The sequence below is a fragment of the Rhea americana genome, unplaced genomic scaffold, assembly GCF_003343005.1.
Source record: "Rhea americana isolate MKP2758 unplaced genomic scaffold, rheAme1 scaffold_26, whole genome shotgun sequence".
Classification (NCBI taxonomy): Eukaryota; Metazoa; Chordata; class Aves; order Rheiformes; family Rheidae; genus Rhea; species Rhea americana.
In genome coordinates, this window is record NW_028186379.1 from 3,248,551 (window position 1) to 3,276,209 (window position 27,659).

At 40.6% G+C, this 27,659-nt stretch overlaps 1 protein-coding gene across 2 annotated transcripts in view; it reads left to right on the plus strand.

Annotated features, from left to right (window-relative positions):
• Positions 1–6: 6 nt before the first annotated feature.
• RFTN1 (raftlin, lipid raft linker 1) overlaps positions 7–27,659 on the plus strand; it is a 95,720-nt gene continuing 68,067 nt past the window's right edge. The window contains exons 1-2 of one of the 2 annotated variants that reach the window (XM_085307508.1): positions 7–28; positions 9,366–9,521. In XM_085307508.1, the coding sequence (XP_085163634.1) occupies positions 9,377–9,521 (145 nt within the window). In that variant the 5' untranslated portion in view covers positions 7–28; positions 9,366–9,376. Of the gene's footprint in view, positions 29–9,356; positions 9,522–27,659 lie in introns of those variants that run through there. The other variant, XM_085307509.1, reaches the window with a different exon arrangement.

Below are 27,659 nucleotides of genomic sequence, written 5' to 3' on the forward strand. Positions count from 1 at the left end.
GCGCTGTGCCTCTGTACTGCGACCGGAGGTAAGGTGGTGGGCGGCAGCCGGCGGGGTACATCTCCGTCCTCCTCCGGCTCCATCGACACCCTCGTCGGGACCAGCCCGGTCTCCGCTTCGCGCCGCCGTGCGCTTCTGGAGAAGCGGGGCTGCTCCTGGAGGGGCTTGCGGGGCTCTGCCGCGATGCTGCCCGCCGGCCGCAGCGCCGCTCCGTGCCGGGCTGCGGCGGGGCTGCCCGGGGCAGCCCGCCGCCGAGACCTTTTCTGCTAAAATCGTTAGCGTGTGTCAAACAACAGCGACTTAGCTATACCTGGCAAAATAGGCTCTAGTGTTTTCAGCTGAAGCTGGGACGCTCTAGCGTAGTTATACGCTAATTCTGTTTTTATTCTYGTGAAACTCTGTTAGGCTTTTTGTAGAAGAATAATTAACGCTGTCATGACATAGGTGATCTCCAGTTTACATGGGGAAATCTTGGTGTAAAGCTGCTTTTATGTTTTCTTTTTAATGAAYCCAGTCAAATTTAGCTTCTGGCATTCAATTACAAGTTATTGGCAGTAATGCTGTTTTTCACAATACCAGTGGCCACATTTGTGTATTTAATTTGTTTCTTTTTTTTTTCTGAAAAAAAAGCTCAGAATGAACAGCTATTTTAGGAATCTAACTTAACCTCAAGTTAGTTACATTAGACATGGGGCTTTCCACTGTTTGAACGACGGCATTCCCCTGGTCCGAGAGCGAGAATGCAGCACCGAATGACTGTATACAGCTGCCATTAAATACTTAGGGGAGTTCTGAGCTGCGCTACTGGGAAATACAGATACCATATGGGGTAAAGTGTACTGGTAACAAAGTGGTCTCGAATTCTCTGGTGGAAAAGCTGGAAAGCTGGACCTACAGCCTTTCAGAGAGTAAAAAAAAATCCAAATTGGTGAAGTATAAAAGAATAATCGCATCACCCTTATTCTCCAGCTTCATGCGAGGTCCCACAGCTTAACACCTGGCTCTGCTGCCCACTCAACCCTGGCAAATTGACTGGGGGTGAAGGGTAGTACTTCATGGCAAACCATCAAAGGGCAGGGAGCATAGGACTATCAAGTCTGTACAGATTTGCATTTTGCTATAGTCTTACTGTTCTTTGACTCTACTGTGCATACTTGGCAAAATGGATTGTTTCGTGTGTGTCTGTTTTCTGTGGGTTCAGAATGGTGTGAGATTATAGGAAAGATGGATTCCTATCTAAAGTTCTGGTGCATATTTCTGTTACGTCCTTCAGTCTTTAATTTGTTAGGAAAAATAATAATAAAAAAAGGCAGATGTTTTAGTTTTCTCTTGCATTTTTAAGAGTAGATCTCTAGACCTCCTTTGCATCTCAGTAGACTACTTCTGCCCTACTCCACTTGAAAGTGTCTTTCTTCAACATTTGTAACCGCAGCACTTCAGAGGAAATTTTACCAGTACTTTGTCCAGTGCTATTAACACTTCCTTATTGTTACCATACATCACCTAAAACTATTTTCCAGAAATGAGTGCTAACGTTTGAATCTTTTGCTATACTAGTACTGAAAGAAAGCGTCATACTACCAAGTAAATACATCTTTTGAATAAGCATTATAGGATGATGTGGGTAGGGTTAGGAACAAGGGTCCTCTCTAGCCTACTGTTCYTCAGATTTCTTCCTCAAACCAGCATGCTTACCGTTTTTCTCCACCAGTTCTCTCTGATGCTGCTTGCTCTTCCTCCCACCTCTTTTCAGCACTGTGCACGAGTGCCCACAAGCCAGCTTTGTGCCTCTAGAGAGAGGGTTAAGCGCAGCTGGTGGCACCACCTGGTTCYGGGGGCCCAGAGCCTGCACAGGTGGTGTTGCCTGCTGCAGACCTGGGACAGYGAGGAGGAAGGCAGAGGGTGTCATGCAGGGACAGACTTGAGCCCAAGACTGGTATTGCAAACACCAGAATGATGATAGCACCGAACAATATTTTGCTAATACACTGCAGATATAACATGAATCTGTTTGATGCACTGCATACTAGGACTCTGCTGTTGTTATGACCTGTGAAAAAGCTATTATTTTTAACTTTAGTGAACCCACATAGTAGTTATACATATGTTACTATGCTGCTTCTTAAAATTTCCCYAAGCTTTAGCAAACTCTTGAGGCTACGCCAGCAAGGCCCTAATTGAATAAGTTACGTTTTCTTTCTTCTTTCATGTAGGCGCTGCTTTCTCTTGTCTTTCTGGGAGGTGCTACCAACCCAATTCATTAGTTTGCTTTTCAGTTCTAGCAGTTGGACCTGCAGTTCCTTGTGACAGTTCTCAGAATTCTTGATTTGAGACCATTTAGCTTTTCTGATCCGAGCTCTGCTTTTGTTCCGTTGTGGTCTCTGTGGCCTGTCTTACSGGACTTGTCTTCTGGCACGTTTTGCTTTATGCCAGGGCTTCTTGATCCGAGGCCACGGTTTTCTCTTCTGAGCTTTTTTCCTGTTTTTTGGAAGCTCTCTGCTTATTCTACCTTTCCTTCTTTATTAGGTAATTCATCTCTCTAGGCCTGGAAACCTTCTTATGAATTCTCTTGTCACTTCCTTAGGTTACAAATTCCGGAGATGTAAGTATTGCAAGTTAAACATGTTCCAGACCTCCTCTGTGTTCAAGTCCTCCAACTTTTCATTCCTGTTCATCTCACTGATGAGTTTTCTTAGTTTTTCAGATTTGCCTTTTGAAATTGAAAACCTTAATTGCAATATCCTTTGGTTGCTCTGCCATTTAATTTAAACCAAATCAATTATRAAGAGTAAAACTGGGATTTTCTTTCAGCAGTCTTTCTGCAAGCAGAGTCTCATCTAAGTGTAAAATCCTGATATTGCTGGTTGAATCAGTAACTATACGTTGGAAAAAATTGGTCAGTTATGGTATCTAGAAGTTGGTAAGGGTGATTTATAGTACTTCGTTCTTTGTATTTTTGAAAATAAGTCTTTCAGGATCTTTCAACTACTTTTTAAATATGAGTTACTTAAGCTGTGGGAATGGATCACTTGTTTATTAAGTAGATGCCTAAATAGTTATCTGTATGAATACTCTTGAAAAAGGACCAGTTCATTCTCTCAGTAAGGAATTTCCCTCCTCATGATACAATCTTATGGAAAGCGTACGAGTGATAAACCAGAAGGAAGAACACAGATATGTCAGGAGCATGGCTTTATTCTGGGAAATAAATTCTTTCTTTGCTTAGCTGTTCATCCAGTTTGTGAAGTCTGGTGTTTTCAATCCTCTGCTTCATTTCTGCTTCTCTGCCTGGTATTTTTTTTTTTCTGCCTTCTTATTTCTCTTCTGCTTCATTGCTTGAACTGTGCAAGAAAAAGGACTTGGCCGTGATTTGCAAGCTCTCTCAGGATTTGTTTAAAGCTGTGTGGAGTGGGGGACTGAGCACTCTGGTATTCTGCAGGCCGGGGAGGATGCAAGAATTAAGTGAGCATATGCCAGCACGTGAACTGTGCTGAGCATGAAGTGCTTATTATTTTGAAAATGGGAAGGTCAGGATTGCAGGAGTGAGGGTTTAAGAAAATAAATGTGTCTCATTACTGCACAGCAAATGTGAAGTCCTGTAATTATTTGTAAAAGCCTTCTRGCATCCCTGTGAGGCAGCTAAGCATTGCCCACTGAAGGAAGCGCCAAGATGGAAAGACTTGCTGAAATCAAGAGAGAAAACCGGTTAGTGTATTGCAGGTATCTTGTTTTCCAGCTGATGAACTCGCCAATATGAGYGCTATCTTCCACAATTTTGTGCAAGGAACTTCAGAAGTAACTTAGGTTTTGTATTCTAAAAAGAAATTAGTAATTCATGATAAAGCTTACAAAATGAGGTCACAAGTCTGAGGTCACTAGTCACATTTATATGTGTTAATGAAAGCTAGCTAGTTCTCTCTAATTGCTCTTAAAAACAAGCTGACAGTAATCTGCTTAGACAGCACCTTCTCCTTGGATGCCGTTGTAATGTAAATATTAAAATTACCTTGTTTATATTTCAGTTTAATAGTTTATTGCTCCTATACTTGTATTRGTATTTGAACGTCAGTCTAATATTGTATACTTAGCAGCTGACTTCAGTTTTATGTGTATTTAAAAGAATTGTTTAGGGAGCCTTTTCAAAAGGTGCCTGTAAGTAGTAGTTGACACAATGCATTCCATAATATTGATACAGTTGGAATAAATTGTTTAGCCAATATATACTTAGTTGATAAACATCCCTTAAATTACTTAGTTTGATAATCTATTCAAGCTTCCATTAACCATGTGGTTCTGTTACTTTTCAGTGTAATTTTCATCATTATTTCTTGGAGATAAATTGTTAYGGAGTTACGTAAAAGGAGGGGAGGATGCATCAGAAAATTAGCTTCACTTGTTTAAAAAATATCTGATAGAAGGCGAGTTTTTTCTTTTYTTTTCAACAAGAAAAGGCCACAAAGGAATCCTGGAGCCTTAACAGTTATTAACACGAAAATAGATGGTCAACTACATGGTATTGGTTTTTTGCTTGTTCTTCTTTGCTAATTCTGGACTCATTGTATTTCATCTGTTTTGAACACAAGCTCTTCTATGAAGTGAGAAAGCTAACCCAAGCTGCAGGGAGTATTTTCAGAGATGAGGAGCTGAAAACTTCACAGCTCTCTAATAAAGCTGTAAACATTCCTTCAGGATTCATTTGTTTTCGTGGATCACAGAGACGCTTAAAAATGGAAATACTGGGTTTTTTTGTCCTCTTGCTTTTCTCTTAGAACTTGTAATTTTTCAATGATAGCATTTTAAATGGCAAAATATGGTCCCTGTTTCAATAAAACTTAAATTGGGAAAGAACGATTGGGGTAGGTTACTTGCTATGCGGAATTAGGTTTCTCTTCTGTTCCTCCAGACGCTCCCCAGACCTGCTCCCCTCCTACAGTGTACCAGGAGGGACAGTAATGGGGAGGAGGAGGCAAAAGAGGTGATGACTGTGGCTTACAACTTTGGGCTCTCACCYAAGATGTGCAAAACCCCCATTCACTTTTTTGAGCTCCGAGTTTGCASAAGCAAGCTGTTGTCCTGCTAACTCCAGCGCGGGCCTTTGTTGTCATTCAGAAGACACATCTGAGAATTAATCAACTGTAGACTTTGCTGCTCTTCTTGCAGTTCATCATAGTTTCCATTTTTGATGCTATGCAAAATTAAAATTAGATACAGAYTCACAAACCTACAGTCATATCAGGGTTTCGGTTCTACTTTTATTGTGTGGCTGAACACAAGAACAGTTTTAGAGATTAGTAAAATCGTAGAATGCACATAGGATTAGTTTGTAATCTAAGTAAAAAATGAGCATGCAGATGGAATTAGTCTTCTCAGCATGTGTATTTGTAAAAGCCCATAGCCAAGTCTTCATTTTAATGACTAATATTCTTCATYAGATGTTACTGTTTCTCTCCCTCACTTCCAAGAAACTCCTTGAGAAAGTAATGGGTTGGTAATGAACTTTTACATTCATAATGAAGAAGTTTGAGAATTTACTGCAGAAACAAAAATACTTGACCATTTTCAAAGGTTTTTTGAAAAGCAGAAAAAGAATTATTTTGTTTTGCTGTACTAAAAAGTAAATATTCCGTGATCAAATTTTGTTTTAACACTGAATAAAAGCAGTGGGAGAGTACACATGAGGACACAGAAAGCAGAGATAAATGTATGTGGTACAGTAGCTATAAAGCATTGCTTATATCAAAGCAATATATGCTCTGAAAAAGAGAGCTGAAATTGGTGTAGATTACTGAGCGTCAWTGATGAAATATTTCTTACAGCAGTCTTCAGTACTGCAAAAGTAGAAAATTTAGGAAATTGTAGAAATGTAGAAAATGTAGGAAGGTGAATAATGTCCTGTTGACGTCTAGATTTCTAACTGAACTACCAAGGAGTTTTTTATTCAGACTTGAGAAKGGAAAGACTCTGAACAGAAGTAAATCTGGCTGCTACAGGAAAGGAAGGAAGAGGACAGTAATATTGAAAAATTTTTGAAAAATGAGAAATCGAATGTCCTCAAAGGGAGATTGTGAGATAACATTGGGCAGAATTTGGTGGTTCAGTGACTACTGRTTGTACATCATCAGTACCTCATAGGAAACTTTAAATATTCTCTATTTATACATCTCTTCTTTTTAATACTTAGACTTCTGTATTAAATTGGAAATTTTATTTCTTAAGATTTATTTTCTACTGCTGCAGCACTTGAATAGTAATTACTGTGGAAAAGATTGTGCTGTTGTGAAACTTGTTTTTTTTTTTCCTACTGATATCTCATTTCTCTTCCTGTGAAAAGGTCCTTTTTTATTCTGCATGCTTTAGTCACATAAATATAATAATCCAAAAATAAAGAAATGTGGGGATTTTTGCTCGGTTTTTGGAAGAAGGGAATGCAATAGGTATGTTCTAGGATGCTAACTGAAGTTTTAGGCAAGTGGCTAGAAGGTGAAAATCTTCTGGTCAGCGTTTACTTAGCTCATTCACGTGAAAAGTTGCCTGGATTCAGTCCTGTCCCAAACAGGCAAGTGTCGCCAGAGCAGATTGGGTATCGGCATCGTCTTCAGGGCTCGTTGCTGGCACGGGCGCAAGGATGGGCCGCTTTCTCCACGGAAGCGCTGCTTGAAGGAGCAGCACGGGGAAGTGTTCACTGCAGCTGCTGGAAAAGCAGGGGCTGGTGTTTTTCAGCACTTTCACTCCACTTAAGGAAAGAATGCAAAACTCCCTGCGATATGAAATACAGCTTTTCATAGCTTCTTGTAAGGTCCCCAAGGTCTCCTTCTGCAGCCATCCATCTGGAGAGTCCTGCGCATTTCAGACTCCCTCTAACTAAGGGTTGCAGACACTGCTGCTTAATGACCTCTGAAATGGAATTTTTTTCATTTCATAACACCATACTGTACATTTATTATGTATAAGAATTACCGGACCATCRCTGAAACAAGAAATTTGATTCACTTGCTAATATTTATTGCTGTCTTAGTTCCATATCCARCAAGATATTGAAGCAGATGTGTTCTGCTAGATGTGTTCTACTACAGTCTATGAAAATACTCTTAGTATCTTAAATTAGGCTTAAATTATACTGGTATTAAAATAAACAACATTTTAGTCTTGTGATAATCATATTGGACTGATAACCTTGTATTATGAAGGGATGTAGCTGAGCAGGCAGAAGAAAGAAGTTGTTGTATACATGAAAGTATAGTCCTTGTTTTACTTAATAGTTGCAATTACAAAAAATAATAGCAGAAAGCTATTTTTTTTTGAAATAGAACAACATCCTGAGGATTTTTAACCTTAAATTTACAAAATCAAGAAACTCCCCAGCAAATCTARTTTTCATTTACAGAAATTGTTAAAATGATGTAGCTTATGCTTTTCTGCCAAAATAAAGAGAGAAGGTTGTTTTCTGTTGGATGAATCCCATAGTATTTAAAGTTTGGGAACACATGATATACCATTCATTTTCYTGAATATGTTTGTACTGAAGCTCTGGGGGTTTTTAGCAAACGTTCTTTCTGTGCCCAGTCTCTGTTTGAGTCGATGCTTGTTTACTATGGTAGTTTTTAAGGTTTGATCTGTTGATCAGTCCTATTTTCATACCATTATTAATGACTTTGGAACAAGGTGTCGGTATGCGCTTACAGAACCTGCAGTTGGGGGGCTGATATCGCTGATAYGGAAACGGATTCCAGCCCCAGCCAGGATGTGGGAGGAACTGAAGAAGTGGAAATGAAAAGAAATAGAACAAAGTTGGGAGTATTGAGCAAAGACTTCTGGTATAAATTGGGAGCCGCTTGATTGGGTGTGGTGGATAGAAATAGCGGAAAATAGGTGCTTTGGCTAATGGTAAGRTGGTAGTAAACTGTCAGTGTTACACAGCTCTGCAAAAAGGTAGTGTGATTTTTAGGGGCGCTAGGCAAGTGACTTCGAGTAGAGACAGGGAAGCGCTGCTGCTGCTTGGGTGGGCGCTGGTAGGGTCTCATCTGGAGCGCGTGGTCACCTGCGCTCGAACGGAGACCTGAAAGCAGGAACGAGGCAAACGGGAGTCGCTGGGACGGTTACGGGAGCTTCCGCCTCCTGAGCGGCACGGAGCGTGTTTATCCCAGCGAGACACAGGAGGGGACGCGGTAACTCTTCGTAAAGTGGCTTTACAAGTCAATATAAGAGAGGGATAGAAACCAAATCATCCAGAGTGGCCTCGCAGCATGCAGGGTGGCCTGCGGGGAGCRCCCTGTGTCACCGGTATTCCGCATTTCCCTCCCCTTCCCGAAGTGTTAGTTGCCCTTTGGGAGGCAAAGGCAGGTTGTGTAGTGGGTTGTAATAARAATAAATAAATAATAATAATAAAAAACCCCAACCCTCGGGTGCCTAGCTGGTGTGTATCTCTATCTTCTCGTACTAACTGCTGGTTGAAATAATTCCCCCCTGATCTGACAAGCGTCGTCGCAGGGGAACGAGAGGATCTGGCCTCCTCTGCAGCGTGGGGCGCTGGTGCCTTCCTCGATCCCCCGAGTGTTTTCACCCAGCGCTGCTTCCGCTTCTTCGTACGGGCGGTTACAACGCAGCGCGCCGTAATCCCCAGGGTACTGGGAAATAYTTGGCCTATGGCAGAAATGGTTGTTAGGAGTAATTATTTAAAATGCTTAAGTCTGGCTGCTTGTTAAAGAGAACCGGATTGCTTTAGCCCGGTTCGGTGATCGTATGCCTCTTCCTCTCTTTTAAAGATGGTCTCTGTAAAGTGTCCTTATCCCCTCCTCCGCCCCCAGCCTTCCTGGAAAAGTGAGGTGGAAGGAAGGAAGGTACTTTGCTGAATGTGCTGGTATTTCTGTCTTTACAAATCTGCTTTCTGCACTGAATTACAGATCTAAATATTAATTTGAATGTTACAAAGGTAAAAAGATAACGCGATATGCTCTTGTAGTAATTGCATATAAAAAATTGTTATTAAGTTGTCAACGCGTACATTAGCATCGTTATTTTGCGTTTTCTGTTGCTTTTCATAACGGAATATGTCTTCCAKAGTATATTATTGCATGCATTTGAAAAGATGCAAAATGCATGTGTTAAACTGTCACTTTTCCAGTAAAATAATACTATGTCTGAGGCTTGATGCAAGTGCTAAATATTTCAGTCAGTATCTTGGCATCTATTCAAAATCTACCATTTCATATAGTTTATATTTAAAAACTAAAAGTCACYTTAATACGATATTATAGTGTGTGGAAACGGAAAATAGCAAGGGTGAAAACCAAAATGAATGTGGGTTGGTGTTTTTTTTGTTTTTGGTTTTCTTTTTTTAATCCTTTCCCCTTGCCCCTTTGTATCAGGAGCTGCTGAAATGGGTTGTGGATTGAACAAGCTAGAGAAGCAYGATGAAAAACGACCTGGTAATATCTATTCAACTTTGAAGAGGCCCCAGGTAGAAACCAAGATAGATGTTTGCTATGAATATCGATTCCTGGACTTCACGACACTAAATGATAGTAAGTACACCCCCCCCTTTTTTTCCCCTCCCCCTAAGTTAACAAGTTGAATGCTTCGTAATGTCTTTAAATAGAGTAGCRTGTGTAATAGTTAAGCTCTTAAAATGTTTTAGTTCTTTTAAGTAAATGTCTTCTAGTCRGTCACAATACTTGCATGAAAAGATCTTACTTGGAATTTTCTGTAAGTTTTTAACTCTAATATCTATTGATAGCTGCTCAGATTGCAGTTTCTTTTTATCCGTGATTGTTTTTTTTTTTGTTCTAAAGATGTGTGTCAGTTTGCCTTAATTTATGTTTTATTGAAGTCTCATATGGTAAAGCAGTTTAGGTCTGGCAGGTTATATACAGTACTGCTTTTTTTTCTTCTTTCCTTTTTAGTCCATATGCTCCCTCAGGAGTGTTTTGAGAGGATAAAGACAGTGTTTTCAGTTTTGCTAATCTACCTAAGTGATTTTTATGTGGTTACAAATACTTACAGGTGCATCCACGTGGGAGGAAACACGAAAATGTGAGATGCTGAAGCTTTAAAACATCGGGGGAGGTGGGGGAGAGAGGTCCAGTCTCAGGCATTTCGTTTCCTTTTTTTTTTTTTTTTTTTGGTATCTGAAATAGTTTGTTTCAATTCATATGACTATCCATAGACACTCCATTTCTTTCCTCCCTGATTGACATCAAGCAGCTCTGCCAGTATTGCTCACGCCGTCGCCTGTGCCCTCCTTCGCTTCAAGATTAGCCTGTTCCACAAGCAATTACTCCTCACACCATTTGGAAATCTGCAGCTTGAGCAGAAGGCTGGGACCTGCTTCTTGCTATATATAAAACGACACAGTACCAAGATCTGTTAGAGCTGGCTGGCAGGATGCCAGGTGCAGCTCTGTGCCTTTGCCCTGGAGCGTGCTGCCGCTGCTCTGCTTTTGCAAGCGGGGTCGCAGGGGGAGCCGAAGCAGTAGGTTCCTCTCTGCGAGAGGCGAAGAGCTGCAGGTAGCTTGTTTGCTGTGCGTGGTTCTGTGAGTTCATCCCAGAGTCGTATGACTTTGTTGTTCTTTAAAGTTTGCTGCAAGTGGGCTAGGATTTGGAAAAGGTGATTGAACAGGAGGCAATGTGGGAGCTGAGAAATTTTACCTTCACGGATTTCTCTTTGACTGGGATGCGTCGCGGTTATTGAAAGCACCAAACAGTCGGAGAAGAATTGTTTTTCTCCTGTTTTGTGTATTGTAATTGTTTCTACACTTACTTATTTTACTTTCAAACTGAGCTTTTTGAGTTCTGAGAAATTTCATTTCTGTAGCTTTATAGATTGACAACTTTACTGCAACATATGGCACATTGTGGAATTGGTGAATACAAGGCTTCATATAGTGAATACGAATTAATATATGTATAGGCTTTTCTGTCATGGCTCATCGCAGTTCTACCTGAATGCCTCTTCACTACAAGCTTTACTATGTATATTGTCCTAACATCTCGGGAAGTATATATCTCTGCCACTATAAGGATGAGGAACAAGTACACACAGTAGCAACATGACCTGCCTCAGGCACAGAGCACATCTGGCACAGAGCAAAAAATAAAACCCAAGCCCTATTTAARTGGATCGTTTTGTTGTAAAGCGTACTCCTACGTTGTTCTTACTAGTCCTGGATTGCTCTMTCATGGTTTTAGAAGTTTAGTTTTCAGACGATCATGAGGAGAGGTACTTTTATCAAATCCTTTGGCTTGCTGAAGAGCGTAAGCTACTCAGCTGCCACTGAGTTGTGGCTTCTGCTCTGGCACGTTGCACCCTGTCACTGTGGTCTCTGACGATGCCAGCGGGTAGACAGGCAAGGGTGGGATGGAGCTGCTGTTCCTGCTCTTTCTCCTCAGTATCACCCACGACAACAAGTGCTCTCAGCATGTGRCAGGGGAGCAGCTCCTGGTGATGCAGCTCCGTCCCTGCTCGTGTGCTTGGCCGTACGGAGCCTCACGACCGAGTACGTAGCRGTGTGGTACTTTCCTCAGTGGTGAGAGCTCTGCTAGCAGCATCACTGCTTCATTTATATAACAGTTCAAAAGTAACCCCTACAGGGTAACCAGAGTTAACGATGAATGTTCGACAAATGCCCATTGGGGTTCAGACACCCTTGCTGTGGATTCTCTTTTTGAAAATGAAGTGCTCACAGCTGTGTAAGAAGAACTTTGTCTAGGTTGTAGAGGCTGTATGCTGTGAATCTGCTGTAGTCCTTTCTGTGCATATATATCCTGGCATCTTTTCCACAGGTTGTCTGCTTCAGTTTTCATTTTTAAAATAAGCCATGCTAAATTATGAGTGGCTGCATAGTGTTTTATTATATCCTTATTCTAGGCCTTATTTAAAATGCTGCTGAGCCTGACTCTGAAGGCAGTTAGTCATTTTCTCTGAGGCTTTTCTCTACAGTGTTTGCTGCTCTGATATCTGTATCTCTCACAAGCGTTTAATCTTATGGTTGGAAGAATGTGATTATCTCCATTTTGCAAATATGGAGCTAATACACAGAGAGATTACTGACAGAAGTTTTTTCTAAGTACTTAGTGTTATTCCATGTGTTCCAACAGCAGCTCTCACTGACTTTAGGTATAAATGTGGTTACTGATCACATTTGCAGGTGAATCTATAATTTATAATCTCAAATCTGATGACCAGAAAATCTGAAATGTTGTGTATGTTTTTAAACTACAGTTTCACAGGCAGCTAACTGGACATAAAAGTTTGCTGCTGCTATACTTGGGGAAGTCTTGCTCGCCTCATCAACCATGAAGTGCTACCCTCTACCTTGTACCAGCCCTGAGAAGCTGTTTGACCTCATGAATCTGGCAGAAGACTATATAGTCTCCATTAAATCAGCTCACAGCATCTTTTGAACCCATTCCCGTAGCATCAGTCTGTCCAAAGCAAGTATATAATTCAATCCTCCTGGTCATTTCTCTCTTGTCTTAGCCAGTAAGTTACCTTTTCTTGTTGTCCTTGGTTAGTGTTTACCTTCTGACTTGCACAATTGAAGGAACCTACAGGAAATACGTTCCTGTATTAAAAATTTTCATTCGTTCCCAAACTTAAGCCTTGCTGTGCACTGATTGAGGCAGATTTCCGATAGAAAATACAGTGTTTGATCACTTAAAGTACTGTATAAATAATGCATGTGTGCAAAAGACTGAATTAAGGTTGCAAGTGTAACCTTCATTCTGACATTTCCCAGTGTTACAGGCTTGACATACTTGAATGTAGAGTGTTTGCAGAAAGATTTCCTAAGCTTTTAAGGAAAGCAGTCTGTGAAGAACCCCTCCTTTTCCACTGTGTGCCATGAATACTGATATCTGTATTGTTCTTCAGAATTAAACCCCTTAGATCTGCCAAGCTGACCTTTACTGTGTGCGCAAGTGTGATAATTGACAGTAACAAAGGGTTATCATCTGTAGTAGACTAGCACTTGAGCAATAAAGAACACTCTGCTAAGGCATTTCAAAGCCTTAGGTGGGCATCTTATTTTTCTGTTGTTGGCCCTTTAATGTCTGCTTATGAGCCTTCTCGTTCTTGTTTCTGCTAGGAAACAGGAAATCAYGACCTGTCCTCCAAGAAATCACAACCTGTCTTCAGTATTGTCCCTTGACAGTGTCATGCTCTGCGCYGCTCCTTAGGCTTCTGCACTGTCCAGAGCGTATGGACAGCTGCTCTCTCTCCGGTGAAATCATGCCAGACTACACTTGAACTAAATTGATGAAATCAGCACAGTTTTTAGTTGTCGAGAAGGCGTTAATCGAAGGCATTATTGATGGGTCAACAAAATGCTTGAGATGGTGCAGAGCATGGGTAGGACCTTCCCCCTGTTGGCAGTAGTTGCCCTGATCGTAGCATGTAGTTTCGCTCATCCAGCTCCCCCTCTGCCCCCACCTCGCTGTCACCTTATAAAACTTGTTCCTTTCGTCAGGCTCGGTTGTCCCTGTGTAGTCCAGTCCCGTGTCAGATTACTCTATCTTCAGGAAGTTTCCTCTGACAAGTTTTACTTTGTTGGTTTTTTAGAAGAGAAATGTATAAATAGTCTGCATTCCTGCTATGTTTTGATCTGATTCACCTATTTYGGAAAACTTCCCTTGGAACGACAGATGGTAGGAAAAGTGAGCTCTGCATCTTCTTTGTCTTTTATTTCTTTTCTTCCACCTCTTTTCAGTTATGATAACTATTTGAGAGCAACAGGGGATCTGATATTTATTTATCGCTCCCCTCCTTCCCAGCCTGGTGTAGAGCTTTTTACTGACTTGATTGGAACCTTTTTGCTTCACTTTACATTCCTATTGTAATTCATTGCCCTGATGAGTTACGACAGGTTTTGGCCTTGCATAAAGTTGGCGTGAAACATATGCTAGCCATGTGATGCGAATGAAATGGGGGTATAAATTTTTTCTAAATGGGGAAAGGCTATATTCTGAACAAGCCATTTGTGCTATAAAACCACTAAAATCCAGATGTTTTGAGTGACAAAATGAGAAATAACAATACTTCTTGTGTCCCAAAGAAGTTCATAAGTCATACTGTGAATGCGAGGACTATGTTTTTTATCCCTATTGTCAAGAATTTGTCTCTTTTTAGTRGGCAGGTTTAGCTCAGTTGGTTGGAGCGTGGTGCTSTTAATGCCAAGGTCRCGGGTTCAGTCCCCGTACGGGCTATGCTGAGAGTTGGACTAGATGATCTCCAGAGGTCCCTTCCAACCTTACCATTCTATGATTCTATGAAAAAGATCAGMATGACAAAAATTAGTAGTAATAGTGAAGTTATTAGCTACATTTCAACACTTTTGCTCTGTTTTGCATAAGTATTGTCAYCTAAGGACTGCATTCCTAGCCCAAAATACTTCCAGTGTCCCAAATGTGGTGCATGCATAGGTCCTTTCTGAATTGAGACATTTGATTGAGATACATAYGTACCTACATACAATATTACATGTGTACTATTTTGCAATTAACATGTCTTTGTACATATCTTTAAAGTGCTGATGACCTTACAGATACTATACAGTCATCTTTTGTGTCTAGTTATACTGCTCAAAAAACAGCTGGGCATTTATTTGACTTTATTGCTTTTCCCTAATAGAAACACAAATAATGTGTAAACGAACTTTTTTGAAGTGGCATACTTTTGTATTCAAATTGAAAGTAAAACATTTCAATATGGAGATATTCTTTAATTAGGATTACACTGCAGTTGTGTGTAGGCTGCATAGTTTAACTTACTATGAAAATTCAGTTGGAGAGGGGAAAGAAGGAATCTGTTTGGAAMTTGGAAACGTCATGCACTAAGAAGCTTGCAAGTTGGGGACAAGTGAAAGCGTTTTTCCATAGGATTTATATGCACTCTTTAAAAGGGAATTCTGTTTGCTACAGAAGGTAGTATTTGTTGTTGACTTCAGTGATTACCATCTCTTCCTACCAGTAATTTTTATATTACATTAAGTCGTTATTTGTGCCTGGCTTCTGCCTTCTGTTTCCTTTCACCATTCATTTAAAAAAAAAAACAACAAAAAAAAAAAACCCTCTGAGCAAGGGGCTGTGTGTCTGGAAAAAAAAAGAACAAACCCTACAACCCTGCATTTGCAGGTGTTCTTATTTGATTTAAGACTAGTAAAAGCAATTGTTTTCCCATTATTGAAGTTATTTAATTTCCTGCTTTCCTTTTGTAAGTAGAGGAACATAAATGAAATCAGCCTTCTACATTTGTGCTTCCAGTTGACCAGCTTTGTTACCACCATTTTATCCTCAGGAGTGATGAGAAGTTAGCATGGCAAAATGTTATTGGGTTATTAGAGAAGTGATAGCCTGAACCAGATTGGACATTGATAGTGTTTAACACAGACTGAAAAATACCTTTTATAAACTTTGCTTCAGAGGAGATTAATATGTAACAGATTGRGAGCAGTAGGATGATGAGCGGAAGAGGGCAATGGATTACTTGTGTGGTATCTCTATACTTCATGTCTTGTCTCAGAATAAATCCAGTATGGCTTTTAAGCTCAGATCTGCTAATGCTTCCCCTATGTTTTAGCTTCATCCACGTGACTATCCTGTTCAACTGTTTGACAATATGCGCATGAAAATATGCACGTGATAAAAAAGAATCAGCATAAGGCATTTGCTAGATCTAAGCTTCAGTCCTCTCCATTAATGCAAACATGAAAAAATTAAATTCTCAGCTTCTTTAATGCTGGTATGTTGTTTCAAATGAATTGCAGCTTCTCCAAGCWGTCTATGGTAATCTGTAATTGTTCACTTGCCACTGTAAGTCGCAGCAAAATGAAATATTCAGACTATAGCAATTTATAAAACTTATTTGTACATCTTGGGAAACTTGCAATTTGAAATAAAAGGGGCATTCCATATGTTAGTAGTTTAATAAATGCAGTAAATTACATCATAAATATAATTGCTTTAAATAATTAATAGAGATAGTTCAGACTTCTTTACCATGGTTGATTTTTAATTGAGAATGCATAGCTTGGGTAAAAGTCTACAAGGTATATTTTAGCTTCTAAATACAAGCTTTGCTTTCTATGATGATTGTATATAGATCTTTTATGGTAGACTATGTACACGTTATTGATGTACAGATACAGATGTGTTCATACGTACAGGAGAGAGAATGTGTATGTGCTATATATACACATGTATATTTTGTATACAAATTTAGATTATCCAGCTGGGTTATTCATACAGATATGAACATCTGACCTGTTAGGTTTTGCATTATGGTTGCACTTAGTTGTGCTACAATATAAAATACTAAGATGTCTATCTGATGTCATAKAATGACTGTAACAGAACTAGGAATAGGGTCTATTCTGGTCTAGTGCTCTGGCCTTAGAGCACCCTCCTCACTGAATCTACAGCAAGTTATGACTTAACTTTTCGATCCTATATCCTAGTTGCATGCCTGTATAAAAGCTGTACCTTTTCATAACTTTCAAACACTTTGAAATTAARAACAAAAATAGTAACTCATGTTTCCTGTTTCTTCAAGGCCCAGCTGCACTGTGGCACTGCTAATTTGTATAATAATAGTTGTACTTTGTAGGCTAGATAGAAGCTTAGATACAGTCTATATTAGAAATTTCAGATATGATGAAGAGTGCAAATATGATCCGCTTTGGAGCGATATTTCTGATTTGTGATCTGTSGACATGGACTTCTAAGGGCTTATAAAGTTCTGACTGTGGGAATCTGTCTGGCTCATGGCAAATCAAAGGTAAAAAGAACCTGAACACAYATGGCAGTATTAATTGGGAAGTCAATGTTTCCTTGAGCTGCTTTTATGGAATCTCACCCCAAATATATCTAGCAATGTAACATWTTTATTTATTTATTTATTTTTGTGCTGACTCCATGCAAGTCCTTGGGTAGTGGGTGTGTGCAAATAAAAATGGCTGAGGGAGGGAAGGAATGTCTGCGAGATTGTGCCTATTTGTGTATGTTCCACATTGTGAAGAAATATGGTTGCTGCAAGTCATGTTTGCGTTAACTTTCCATTCTCAGACTGAAGAGTGGGTAGCTGGAAGAGTCATTTTTACCATTTAATTGTTGATTGTATCTACTGTGGTTGCTGACGCTTCTTTTTAATGTAGTTACTGAATTCTTACAACAGATGCTTACCATACGTGTCTCATACATGAACGTTAGTTTCAATTCACTCACATCGTCATGAAAAAGTAGGTACAAATCTGTATAAAAAGATTTGTGAGCTTCTAAGAAACCTTTCAATCCTATCAGCAGCTCAGGAATTGCACGTGATCTTTCCGAGTGCCCTTGTCTTTTCTTTTGCCTCTGGCTTTGCACATTTTTCCAATTTTTGTGTAGTTTTCCTGATGCTGTTCAAAAGCCAAGGAGTGAGATTTGGCAGTCTGCAAGCCTGGTAGACAGGCATTGCTTGCTGATGGAATGATGAAATTCTTCAAGCCAGAGAGGTCCAATCCTGTTTTTCCTGAAACAAGACCTCCCCTGTGTTTAATTGGAACAGGATCAGGTCACATGCTTGTAACTTTAAATAATAAATGCCTGATGGCTTTCTTATGGAAAAGAAGTGGTTAGAAAGAATCTCTGCAGTAATTTGTTTAATCTTTTTATGACTTGTTGCTACAAATTCCTTGACATCAGCCAGATAAAAGATGTTATATGAGACGTTTTAATTTTAATGAAGGAGTTCATAATCAATTACTTTGTAAATAGGAGTTGTTGCTTGGCTAAAATCTCGTGTAAATGGAGCCATAGGAATGGGAATTTTAAAACTGGTTAATCCTAAGTGGAGATACCCCCTTTGAGAGAAAGCAGAAATTGTTGATGTTTCCAGCTCTTGACTGTGAGAAATCATATTTTTTTTCTTTAAACTGTGCTGAGAAGAACCCCACAGGCAAATGTAACTTGGTTGTGTGGGATTTCTCTGTCTGCATTTATTTTTCTTGTCTTCCTAGATGAACAATAAAGAACCTCTATTGYGATGGAAACAATGTAGATGTTTAGCTATTTTATATAGCATAACCTATAACTGTCTTGCTGAGTCAGAGTCAGGGGCCCAGTGTTGGCTAGTATTGATTTGGGCTATRTGTGTCTTAAGTGCAAGAGGAGCAGGCTGACATGTTGGAGCAGTTGCCTCCAAGGAACCTACACTTACATTAAATGCCTTTTGAGCGTTTTACTTTGGACTGAAGTTGGTGTGCTCTTGTAAAATGAACATCTTACTACATGCAGCTCAAAGAGGTATCGGACAAACCTTTGCTTTCTGGCCTTTCTTCTGTGGGTCACTCTAGGAGGTGTCATTTTGCCCTAGTATCTATTTCATGCGGATGACAACATTGCCTCTGCCATCAGCACCTATATGAAGACTTCACATGTGAAAGCAAGCTTAAATTCTGTTCCTRTCCCTGTTCCTGGTTTGTTTCTGTTCCTGCTTGTTCACACATCTCGCTGTTGAGCCTACTACCTGACTTTGTTGTCTTGACTTTGTTTTGCCACTGGCCAAACAAAGGTGGAACTGGGGAGGGAATGGTGGCCTTCCTCCTGCAGCTGTGGCAGCTGCTATGCAAGCACATGCCAGATGAACTGATTCCCTTTCTCCTGCATACCCGTTTAGCTGAGGAGGAAGACATGGACTATGCTTGACTTCCTTGAGTTTTCACTGCTATGACTGCTTTGCCCTTGGTCCACTGGAAGCAATGTGTCTGGGAGATGAGGTTGGACTGGTGGGGCTAGTGCTTGGTCCTTTGCACCAAGGACAGACAGCRTGGTGGGTCAAAACTTGTAGATGTGGAGGGACACAGTTCGGTTATAAGCTACTGCCATGACTTTGCCATTATTAGACAAAATTTTGGGAGTCCAAACCTGCCCTCAAGAGTATGACTGGGAGCCTCATGAGTGCAATGCCTGTTGGTCTGTGGCTAAGCATTTTGGTGGGGCCAAAGCTGCTGTGGTCATGATTAAGGCCTCCAAGGCCATCCTTCAAGCACTGCCTTTGCGGAGAGGTACAGTAGAGCTGAGTACAGAAAGGAGACAAAGTGCCAAAGGAAGCTGTGGTTCACGGCTTCTGTAATATATATGTCATGCAGTGAATAAAATCAATAGACTGTCAATACCTGTATGACCTGTTTACCCCCTTCTCCTTCTCTCCTGGTAGCAGTTGACCCCATATCCCTTTTAAGTCAGCATAGTTATTTTTTTGTCTTCATTGCCCTCTATGCCTTTTTTGACCTTTTCTTCCTATTGAGAGGTACCTTTGACTGCTGTCTTAATAGCCCTCAGGAAACCGTAGAGACTTGGAAATGAGTTTGTTGCTAAGGAAGAGTGTAGCTGAAAAGTGGCAGCAGCATGCCATGCGGGAGAAGGGAGGGGTTAGGGTGGATGTGCTTGTGCTCTGCTCTCCTGAGAACGGAGCAGGGCAGGAGAATGGGCGAAGGGAAGAGTGATCAACCCTGTCCTTCTGCTTCACTGGCTTGGGAGAGAGAGGCTTTTAAGGTGAAGGAAGAAACGCAGGCTGATTAAGTCCTGCAGTATGCAACTGTCGCCTATTCTCAACAAGGAAACATTCACCTCTCCCCATGAAGCATCCGTTCCTTCCCTACTTTCCTTTTAGCTTGCAGAAAAAAATGGCCTCTCTGTTCTGTTCCTGGACTTTTGGCTGAAGCAACCCATTCAGAGAGGGACCATGGGCTGTCAGCCCTCAGCACCTCATGTACCTGCCCCAGAGGGTCTTCACAGCCAGAATCCTTCAATCCTGGAAACTGTCTCCCCACCCTCTGCGACAGAACACACAGCAACCAAGCTATCTGTTGGCCTCATGAGGAGCCATAAACATCTCTAGCCCAAGCTTGCTGCTACAGCACCCTTGCTGCTGCACACTAGAGAGCATGGGAGCTTGGGAGGCATGTAGCTTCAGGCTTTTCCACTCTCAAAGTTTAGTGGAAGGCACACCTGCAGCTAAACAGCAATGGATCAGCAAAGAAGTTCAAGCAGCACCTCCACCAGCTTTATTCTCAGAAAAGGTCAACATGTCCTAAAAGTTATAGGGAAGTGAAGAGTAAGTGAGGGGGAAGTGGGATCTGGAACTTCTGGGACAGAGACAAAGATAGGAGAAAAGGTGATGGAGTGCAGGTACGGCCTACAACAGAAGCATTTCCCTGTGGGCTAACATGCTCGGGGATTAACTGTAGTGACAACTGGTCAGGGCAGCCTGACTTTTGCATCCAGTGCTGCACCCATGGTCATGAGGAAGACATAAGAAGCATCTGTGACAGAGCCCCCCCTTGCTGTCCTCTTCCTCTTTTTTTTTGCTCCTTCTGCTCTGTGGGACACATGACCTGCACATGATCCCCTGTCTTCAGGCCACATACAGAAATGAGGAATAAAAGCAAATCTGTACCTGACACCCTTCCTGTGAACCCCACCCCCCCAAATACACAAAGTGAGTACTCTGTGCTGTGGGCTGTCTGCAGCGGGATGCCCACAGCCAGGAGGAGTCCCAGGAGTGAGATTGTGCTGCTGCTGCTGCCACCGCTGTCCTTAGTTGATGGGTGGATGGGTGACTTTTCAGGAGCACCAATATGCACAGAAGGAAGGGAAAGACATTGCTCTGATGACCTCAGCTGCCTATTGCCTTGTGTTCTAGGGAAGTGGAAGCCACCATGACCTGGACCCATGTTGCTGTAGGTCTTGGGCCTGGAGATCCCAACATTGTACACAGTGCCATTGCTGTGACATCAGCCAGCATCCCCTGCGTTTGGACAGGGAAAGGGCCTCACGGCAGTATCTCTCTGTGCCTGAAGCCTAAGAGGGCTGAATCAGTGTGACACGTCATATACTCTGCTTACTTGGTTTTCAGGATAGAGGTAGACAGTCGTGCATAGTGGGAAACAGGTGGGTGTTTCCTGGTATAGCTAGTTGCTACGGAGGTTTYTCCCACAGCTGATGGCCTCAAGAAATTGCTTGCAAAGGTATAATTTTTTGTGGTCAGACTGGTGGTAAGCATTGCTTTTCTGCAAACCTGAGGAATCGTGCTCTTGTTCCACCACATGCTTCACCATCACTCCCTTCCCTCCACCTTAACRCTGTATTTAGAAAACCAGTGTACTCACCTAGATTGGAATCATCGTCTCTGGCTGTGAGGATATTTAGTAGAAAAGAGGGGACAAGAGAGGAGACACAGGTTGTTGTAGTGATGYGGCCATAGTGTGGCCCAAACATTTGTCTGGACCCTTTGCGCACACTTTGTTCAGTGAAAAGCCATGTAATTAAATACCCTTAGCTATGAAATATGTGTATCCGCATCAGTATAGGCCCGCGCACTGCACAGAATCACAGAATCATGTAGACAGCGTTGCACAATTATTAGTACGCAGTATTACGTTAAGTGATTCCATAGCATGTGATGAGGAGATACTGCCTTTTTATTGTGTTAACAGAAATGAAATGTAAGCAGTATGGCTGTCATTCTGACAAAACTTCTATTAAACTCTGCCTGAATAAAATCCATAGTATTGTGCACAAGCAGTCCCATGCTATTGTACTGGGGAAGTCAACTCCCGTTTCTGGGTGTATTTATATTTAATAKTTGACTATATATATATTTTTCATGTTTTTTTAAAATCAGAAAACTCAATGAAACATGGACCTTCAGTGTGTCAAACTTGCTTCATTGCTGAACAGTGAAAGGTTACCTTAAACCTTAAAATGCTGTCATTTCTAGGAAAGATCAGTGTTAAATGGTATCTGAAGAATAACYTGAAAGCATTCAGCTGGTTTGAAGTTTGCCATCCTCTCCTAGTGTGCAGGATTTCTCCTTTTYATCACACAATTCTGCAAATAGGTAAAATTGTTGCTTTAGCAACAAGCATAATTATGACGGCAATTTACATTAAAGTTATGAATATTGTACTTAGCAAAATAATGTAATTTACCAACCTTAATGATTGCATCTCACGTGTTAACTGTGCTTTAGTTAAGGTTTATTATGGCATTTCCATTATTGGAGAGCTTTATGTGTGGCTGCCTGACCTGCATTTTCTTTAGCTTGACTTTTTGTGGAGAGATACGTTGATCCTCTGTCCATAATACTGCATCATCTATATGCCACTTTTGTTTCCATTTTTCAGTGCCTTTGTATGTGTGCATAGGTAGTAGGTAGCTTAATAAGTCTGCCTGTACAATACATAGATGTGCTACCARGTAAGCATCTCAGATCAGGCCTGGTGTAATGCACCTTTACCCGTGTTCCCTCTGTTTAATACTGACTGAATCTCAAATACTTCTGACATCTGCTTACTGGTTCGTGATCAGTCTGCAACAATTTCAGAGATCTTCAATATAGTTTCTTTGTGGAACATTATTTGAAYATTACTGTCTTACAGCCATGACATATTGCAAAGGTGATTAAAATGGATCCTAGCCTCCAGACTGTGTCCTTCTCTTTAAATGATGAGGAAGTCTGGAGAGATTTTCATTACTCATATGAAGGAGCAGAGCTCATTAGCCTGAGCTCACTGTGCTAGTCTTGCTTTGAATTTCCAAGCTAACTCCTTTGGCACTAGTTCAGGTATCCTGGCACAACCCTAACATATATTGTACATTTTTGCCCTGTGTCTTTAACACAAAACACAGGTCTCAGTGACTTGGTTTCCTCTTGTTACTGTCATATGAATCTGTGATATTCTGGACTCGAGAGGAGCCAGATGATATRATTACAGCATGAAACTGCCACTTGCTTTCTGTGATGTAATTTTCACACCCAGCAAACCCTTGATCTGTGTGCAGTCATGCTTTTGCAAATGACTTGAGGCTCGTGATGCCCTTAAGATGAGCAGCAGTGTGAGGGGGTTTCCCAGATACTCGATGGAATAGGAGCAGTTTCAGCTGAGTCCCAGGCTTACTCGGCCATTGTAGCTAAACGATATGATTCTTATCAGTAAATGGTAACCCTGACACTGTGATAAAGTCTTGTACAGAAACTGCATGTTTAAGGCTTTCCAGCCAATTGCTTTTTGCAAAGCCTGTTTATTTCATATAAACAAAACTCTGTTTACAGAAAATTGTAAAGAACACTCTGCTTCCTTTCTTTCTTTCTCCCACAAAATGATCCTCCTCTCAAGTTGAGACTTGCACTGATTAGCTACAGATTTTTCTTGAAAGAAACAGTTCTTCCAAGGGGGAGAGAGTCTCATTAAGCCTCTGCTGTGAGCTGCAGCTCTTGATCAACATGCTAAAGACAAGCTTGACAGTCATCAGGTGAGTTAAAAACTGCAAATATATTGCCTGTCTGTGTTAAACAGTCATCGGTTGAAAGAGTTCATCTCCATCTGAGAGCAGAGCTTTCACATGCTGTGTGGCACATAAAAAATTAAAGACATCAAGGATGTGAGAAGTCCTAAAGATGCCATGTATTTCCAAACAAATTGATGAAAGGCCTTAATTTGAAAGAGAATGAGGTATGAGGTTTACAAATAAATAGGTGGAATTTCAAGAAAGTTAGAGATAAGCCAAGACATGGGTACTGGTGAAATATAAATAAACATCAGTTCACTGCTGAAGCTCTTTGGTTTCTAAGCCCTCTATTGGCGTTCTTGTATTTGAACAATTGTCTCCTGAATTTCTTAATAACAGCTGATATAGGAATTGGCAAATAGTGCTAAATTGCATGGGTTAATTCRCTACCACTTATTATACAGATTATTAGAAAGCAAAAAAAAAATAGAATTTGCTTTTATTGCAAATCACAAAACAAAAGAATGAAAAAAGGAGACAGAAAAAATGATCTTTTGTTAAGTTATTGTCTCATAAAGTTTGGAACTGTGTCAGAATCATTTTTTTGTTTTGTTTTGTTGTTTATTTACTCACAAATGCTCAGCTCAGATGCAGCATCTGTCTTTGTGATCCTTCTACCCGATTTTTCCAGCTGGGTTGAACGCCTTGATGAAGCCTTTCAAATGATCAAATAGATAAAATTGTACATATTCTGTGGGATTATTTTCATTGTTCTTCCCCACATGTTCACTGAATAAAATACTTTATAATTGTAAGACTTCTGTTGTCAATATGCACTCTTGCACTACTTGCCGGCTTTRTTTTTTTTGTTTGTTTTTTGTTGTAGTAAATTTGGGGAGCACAATGGTCTGCTCATCAGCAGATACTTCCAGGGAACCTTTTCAGAGCCATTGGTGGAAGCTCAAATTGCCTCTTTGCATTTTTTACTGTTAGTCGTTATTCAGAAGCCCTAGTTCTATAGGAAAGCTTTGTTATCAGTGACATTTCAGTATTAGCCAGTGGCAGAGCTGGCCCTTCTTGACCTAAAGAGTATCACAAATGATCTCCGTTTTGCAGAAGACACTGAGAAATGGAGAGAAGCCAAAACGTGGCAGCCCACGTTCAGGACACGAATAGAAATCAGAGCATCTTGAGGCYGCTCATGACCTGCCTTTGGATTGCATTATTAGCTGCGAGAAGGCTGTATAAACCCTGGCATAGTGGCACTGTGCTTTGYGCTTTCCCAAGTGTGTTCCGCGTGTGCCCGTGCTAGAAGCAGCTAACCAGAATAGTGGCAAGCAGTTCAGTTGTATGCCAGCTGTGAATGCTCTTTATCATACATACCATCTTTAAAGTTTCTTTTATATTCCTTATGAAGGGAACAGACAATCTGACCTATTTATTTTCTTCTGCATCTCATTGTTTAATCATTAAGAATGTGCATTTATGAAATTAATTTTTTGATGTCACTAACCATCCAAAGGGATCCTGTCCAGAGGGTATGGAAAAGTTTAGAGGCTATTAAGACTATTTACATAATGCTTTATAATTACTACCTTCATAGCATGATAGAATCCTATCCGTRTTGGATGGGACATCTGCTACATATTTATTGCATATACTTACTACTTTSGGATTAGGTTATGACAACTTCATTAACTCATTCTTTGGCAGCTTTGAAGGTAAAATATCTCTGCCTCTTGCCTTTTCATTTTATATAAATGTTTTAGATGTAGCACTTTTTCTGAAAAAACTACATTGGCTTTTTCACAGAGAAATAAAGCTAAAGTGGCACTTTCTCATAAGCATTTGGGGGAAATGCTCTGCTATTCTTTTCAAACAAATTTCGATAACCATGTTATTGCAAATTTGCAGATACTGCTATTTATAATTTGACTTTGGTTGTTCCATTCTAATGATATGGAGTTGTTGACAGTTTTCCCATGACCCACGTTAAACAATAGATTTGCACGCTCTTGGTATCAATGTGTGGGAATTCTACATTTGAAAACAGAAACTGGCCACATTTTTATGAAACGAGGGAGTAGGAGTTCGGATTCTGTCGGGTGACAGGAAAATTTGCCCTAAGCAAAAAAAGCAGTGTTCTTTGCCAAGAAAAACTTTTTTCTTTAGTAAATCCATCACCCCTGCTCTAGTAGACTTGCTTAAAAAAACAAAGCAGTACTTTTGGGAAGTGCTTTGTTAACTTTTAACAGCCTTTTCCACTACTCTTTGGCTTTCTATCAAACCTGCTTGCCAAGCTGAAGTGATGTGGTGTGTTTGGCAGTGACATACTTCTTTTATGTGCCAGTGATGAACTATTGCTTGATAGTTGTTTTCAATATTCTGTGAAAGGCTTATCACTGTTAAATACACTGTTAAAGACAGAAGGCAATATCTCAGAATACTTCCTGCAGGATTCTGCTTTCAGGTCCTTATTTTTGAAGGAATTCTTATTCAGAGGGTTTGGAGGTGGTAGTGGGATGGGTTACTTTACTGTTTTGTTTGTGAACTGGTTTCCTAGGGAAACAGGATTTTTTTTTRTTTTGTTTTGTTTTTAAAAAAGGCTCAGAGTCTGTCTGTCTCATTCTGCTAAATAATTTTTGAATTTACTGGTTGATTTCAAACCAATTTGATAGAGGTTTTAAAGACAACCRTGTTGCTCCAAAATTCTGCAGAAGCTGGCAGTTGGGTAGAGGACAGAGACCTGCCCTGSTGGGGGAAAGGCAAGGAGAGCCCAGCCACGGATGTTCTCCTCGATGACAGCTCGCTGGCCAGGCAGCCCATGTGTAGCGCCAGTGTAGCCACAGAATTGCTGCTTCTCGTCAGTTTGAAAAAAATCTAAGGGGGGAGAAGGAAAGAAAAGAAGGGGAATAGGAGGCTGTGGCAGTAGAGAGGTTGGAGAACAAAAGACTAATTGCTCTTCATTAGCTATGCTGCTCATGGAAAAAAAAACACTTGAGCAGAAATCTGTATAAAAGCATTATAAAACAGTGATATGATTAGCAAAAGGTTGYGCAAGTTTCACAAAAAAGTGTTTTATTTAGTCTGAATTTTCYTCAGATCTTTTACCCACTTTATATACCAACAGAGCGAGTAGATCCAGTAAGACACTGACTGTGAAGTAGGTCCTCTTTAGTATGGATGCAGCTCCCCCTTACTTCATTTCTAAAGGGCAYGATTGCCTAAGTCATTGCAAAGTAACTGATCCATTTGTTTCTTCTAGCTTTCTTCTRTCTTCTGGAATTAATTTTAGTTTATGTGGTCATTCTAAAAATCATAGATGGAGTAGCACATGCCTCTTCTACATGCTGAATTAATCAGAAACTGTTGAGGAAATTGCCTGATAGGGGTTACCRCCACCATATATTTTCATATATTCCCATAAAAATCTTTACTCAAGTACGTCATAGAAGAGAGTGCTTCCTGCGGCATTGTAAACAGTTGGGATTTGGATCATGAGATCTTTCACTTTAGACCATTTTTCCGGCACATAGCAGCACAGGCAGCACAGCTTGGTTTCCAGCTGGATTGCTCCCTTCGTGCCATTTGGTAGCTGAGATCTGCCAGCACGGCTACCTGCTGCAACCAAGAGCAAGTCCTGTGAGGATGGTAGGTAGGAGAGCTGCTAAGACAGTGAAATTTAAGCCCTGCTTGTGTGACAGACAGAGACTCTAACGCAAAATTCACRTTTTGCCTCTTGCGGAGGTGTTCTTCCAGCTTGCGGGGGATGGAGTATTTGCCCATTAACCRTACAGCTAAATAAAGAGCAGCGGTGTGGGGCTGGAGAGCTGAGAGCAACAGCAAGTATTTTCTGGAGAGTGTTTGCACTGGGTCTTTCACTGCAGTCCCCGAGCACGTCTAACGAGTAGAGAGGAAGACAGATCTAATGTACATTTTACTCCTTTTTGAAATTTTGGAGTTTTCCTAGAAAATTCCGTGGGTTAGAGGGGCCGTTTTCATTTCTGCTTGTCATGGGAAGCCTATGGGGTGTTCTGGGTCTTGTAGACACCCATAGAAATGTTTGCGTAACATCATTACAAGCTAATATGTTTAGAAAAATCCAGACATATCTCCCTTTCCTCTGAACTTAAATTCCCTGCCCCTGACCATCTCCCATTTGTATTGAATTTCATCGTGTCRCATTCTCTTACTCTGCTTTCCTTTTTTAAACATAACCAAATCTGGGCTCAAAATCTAATTGATAATATRCCTTTAAGTAAAACTGCTTTCTTAGTTGCACAATGCATGTTGTGTGTTTTGGCTGCTTTAATATTTATTTAGTTTCTCCAGTAAAGCTGAAAACAATGTAACAAACATTTGTGTGTTTTGGCTGCTTTAATATTTATTTAGTTTCTC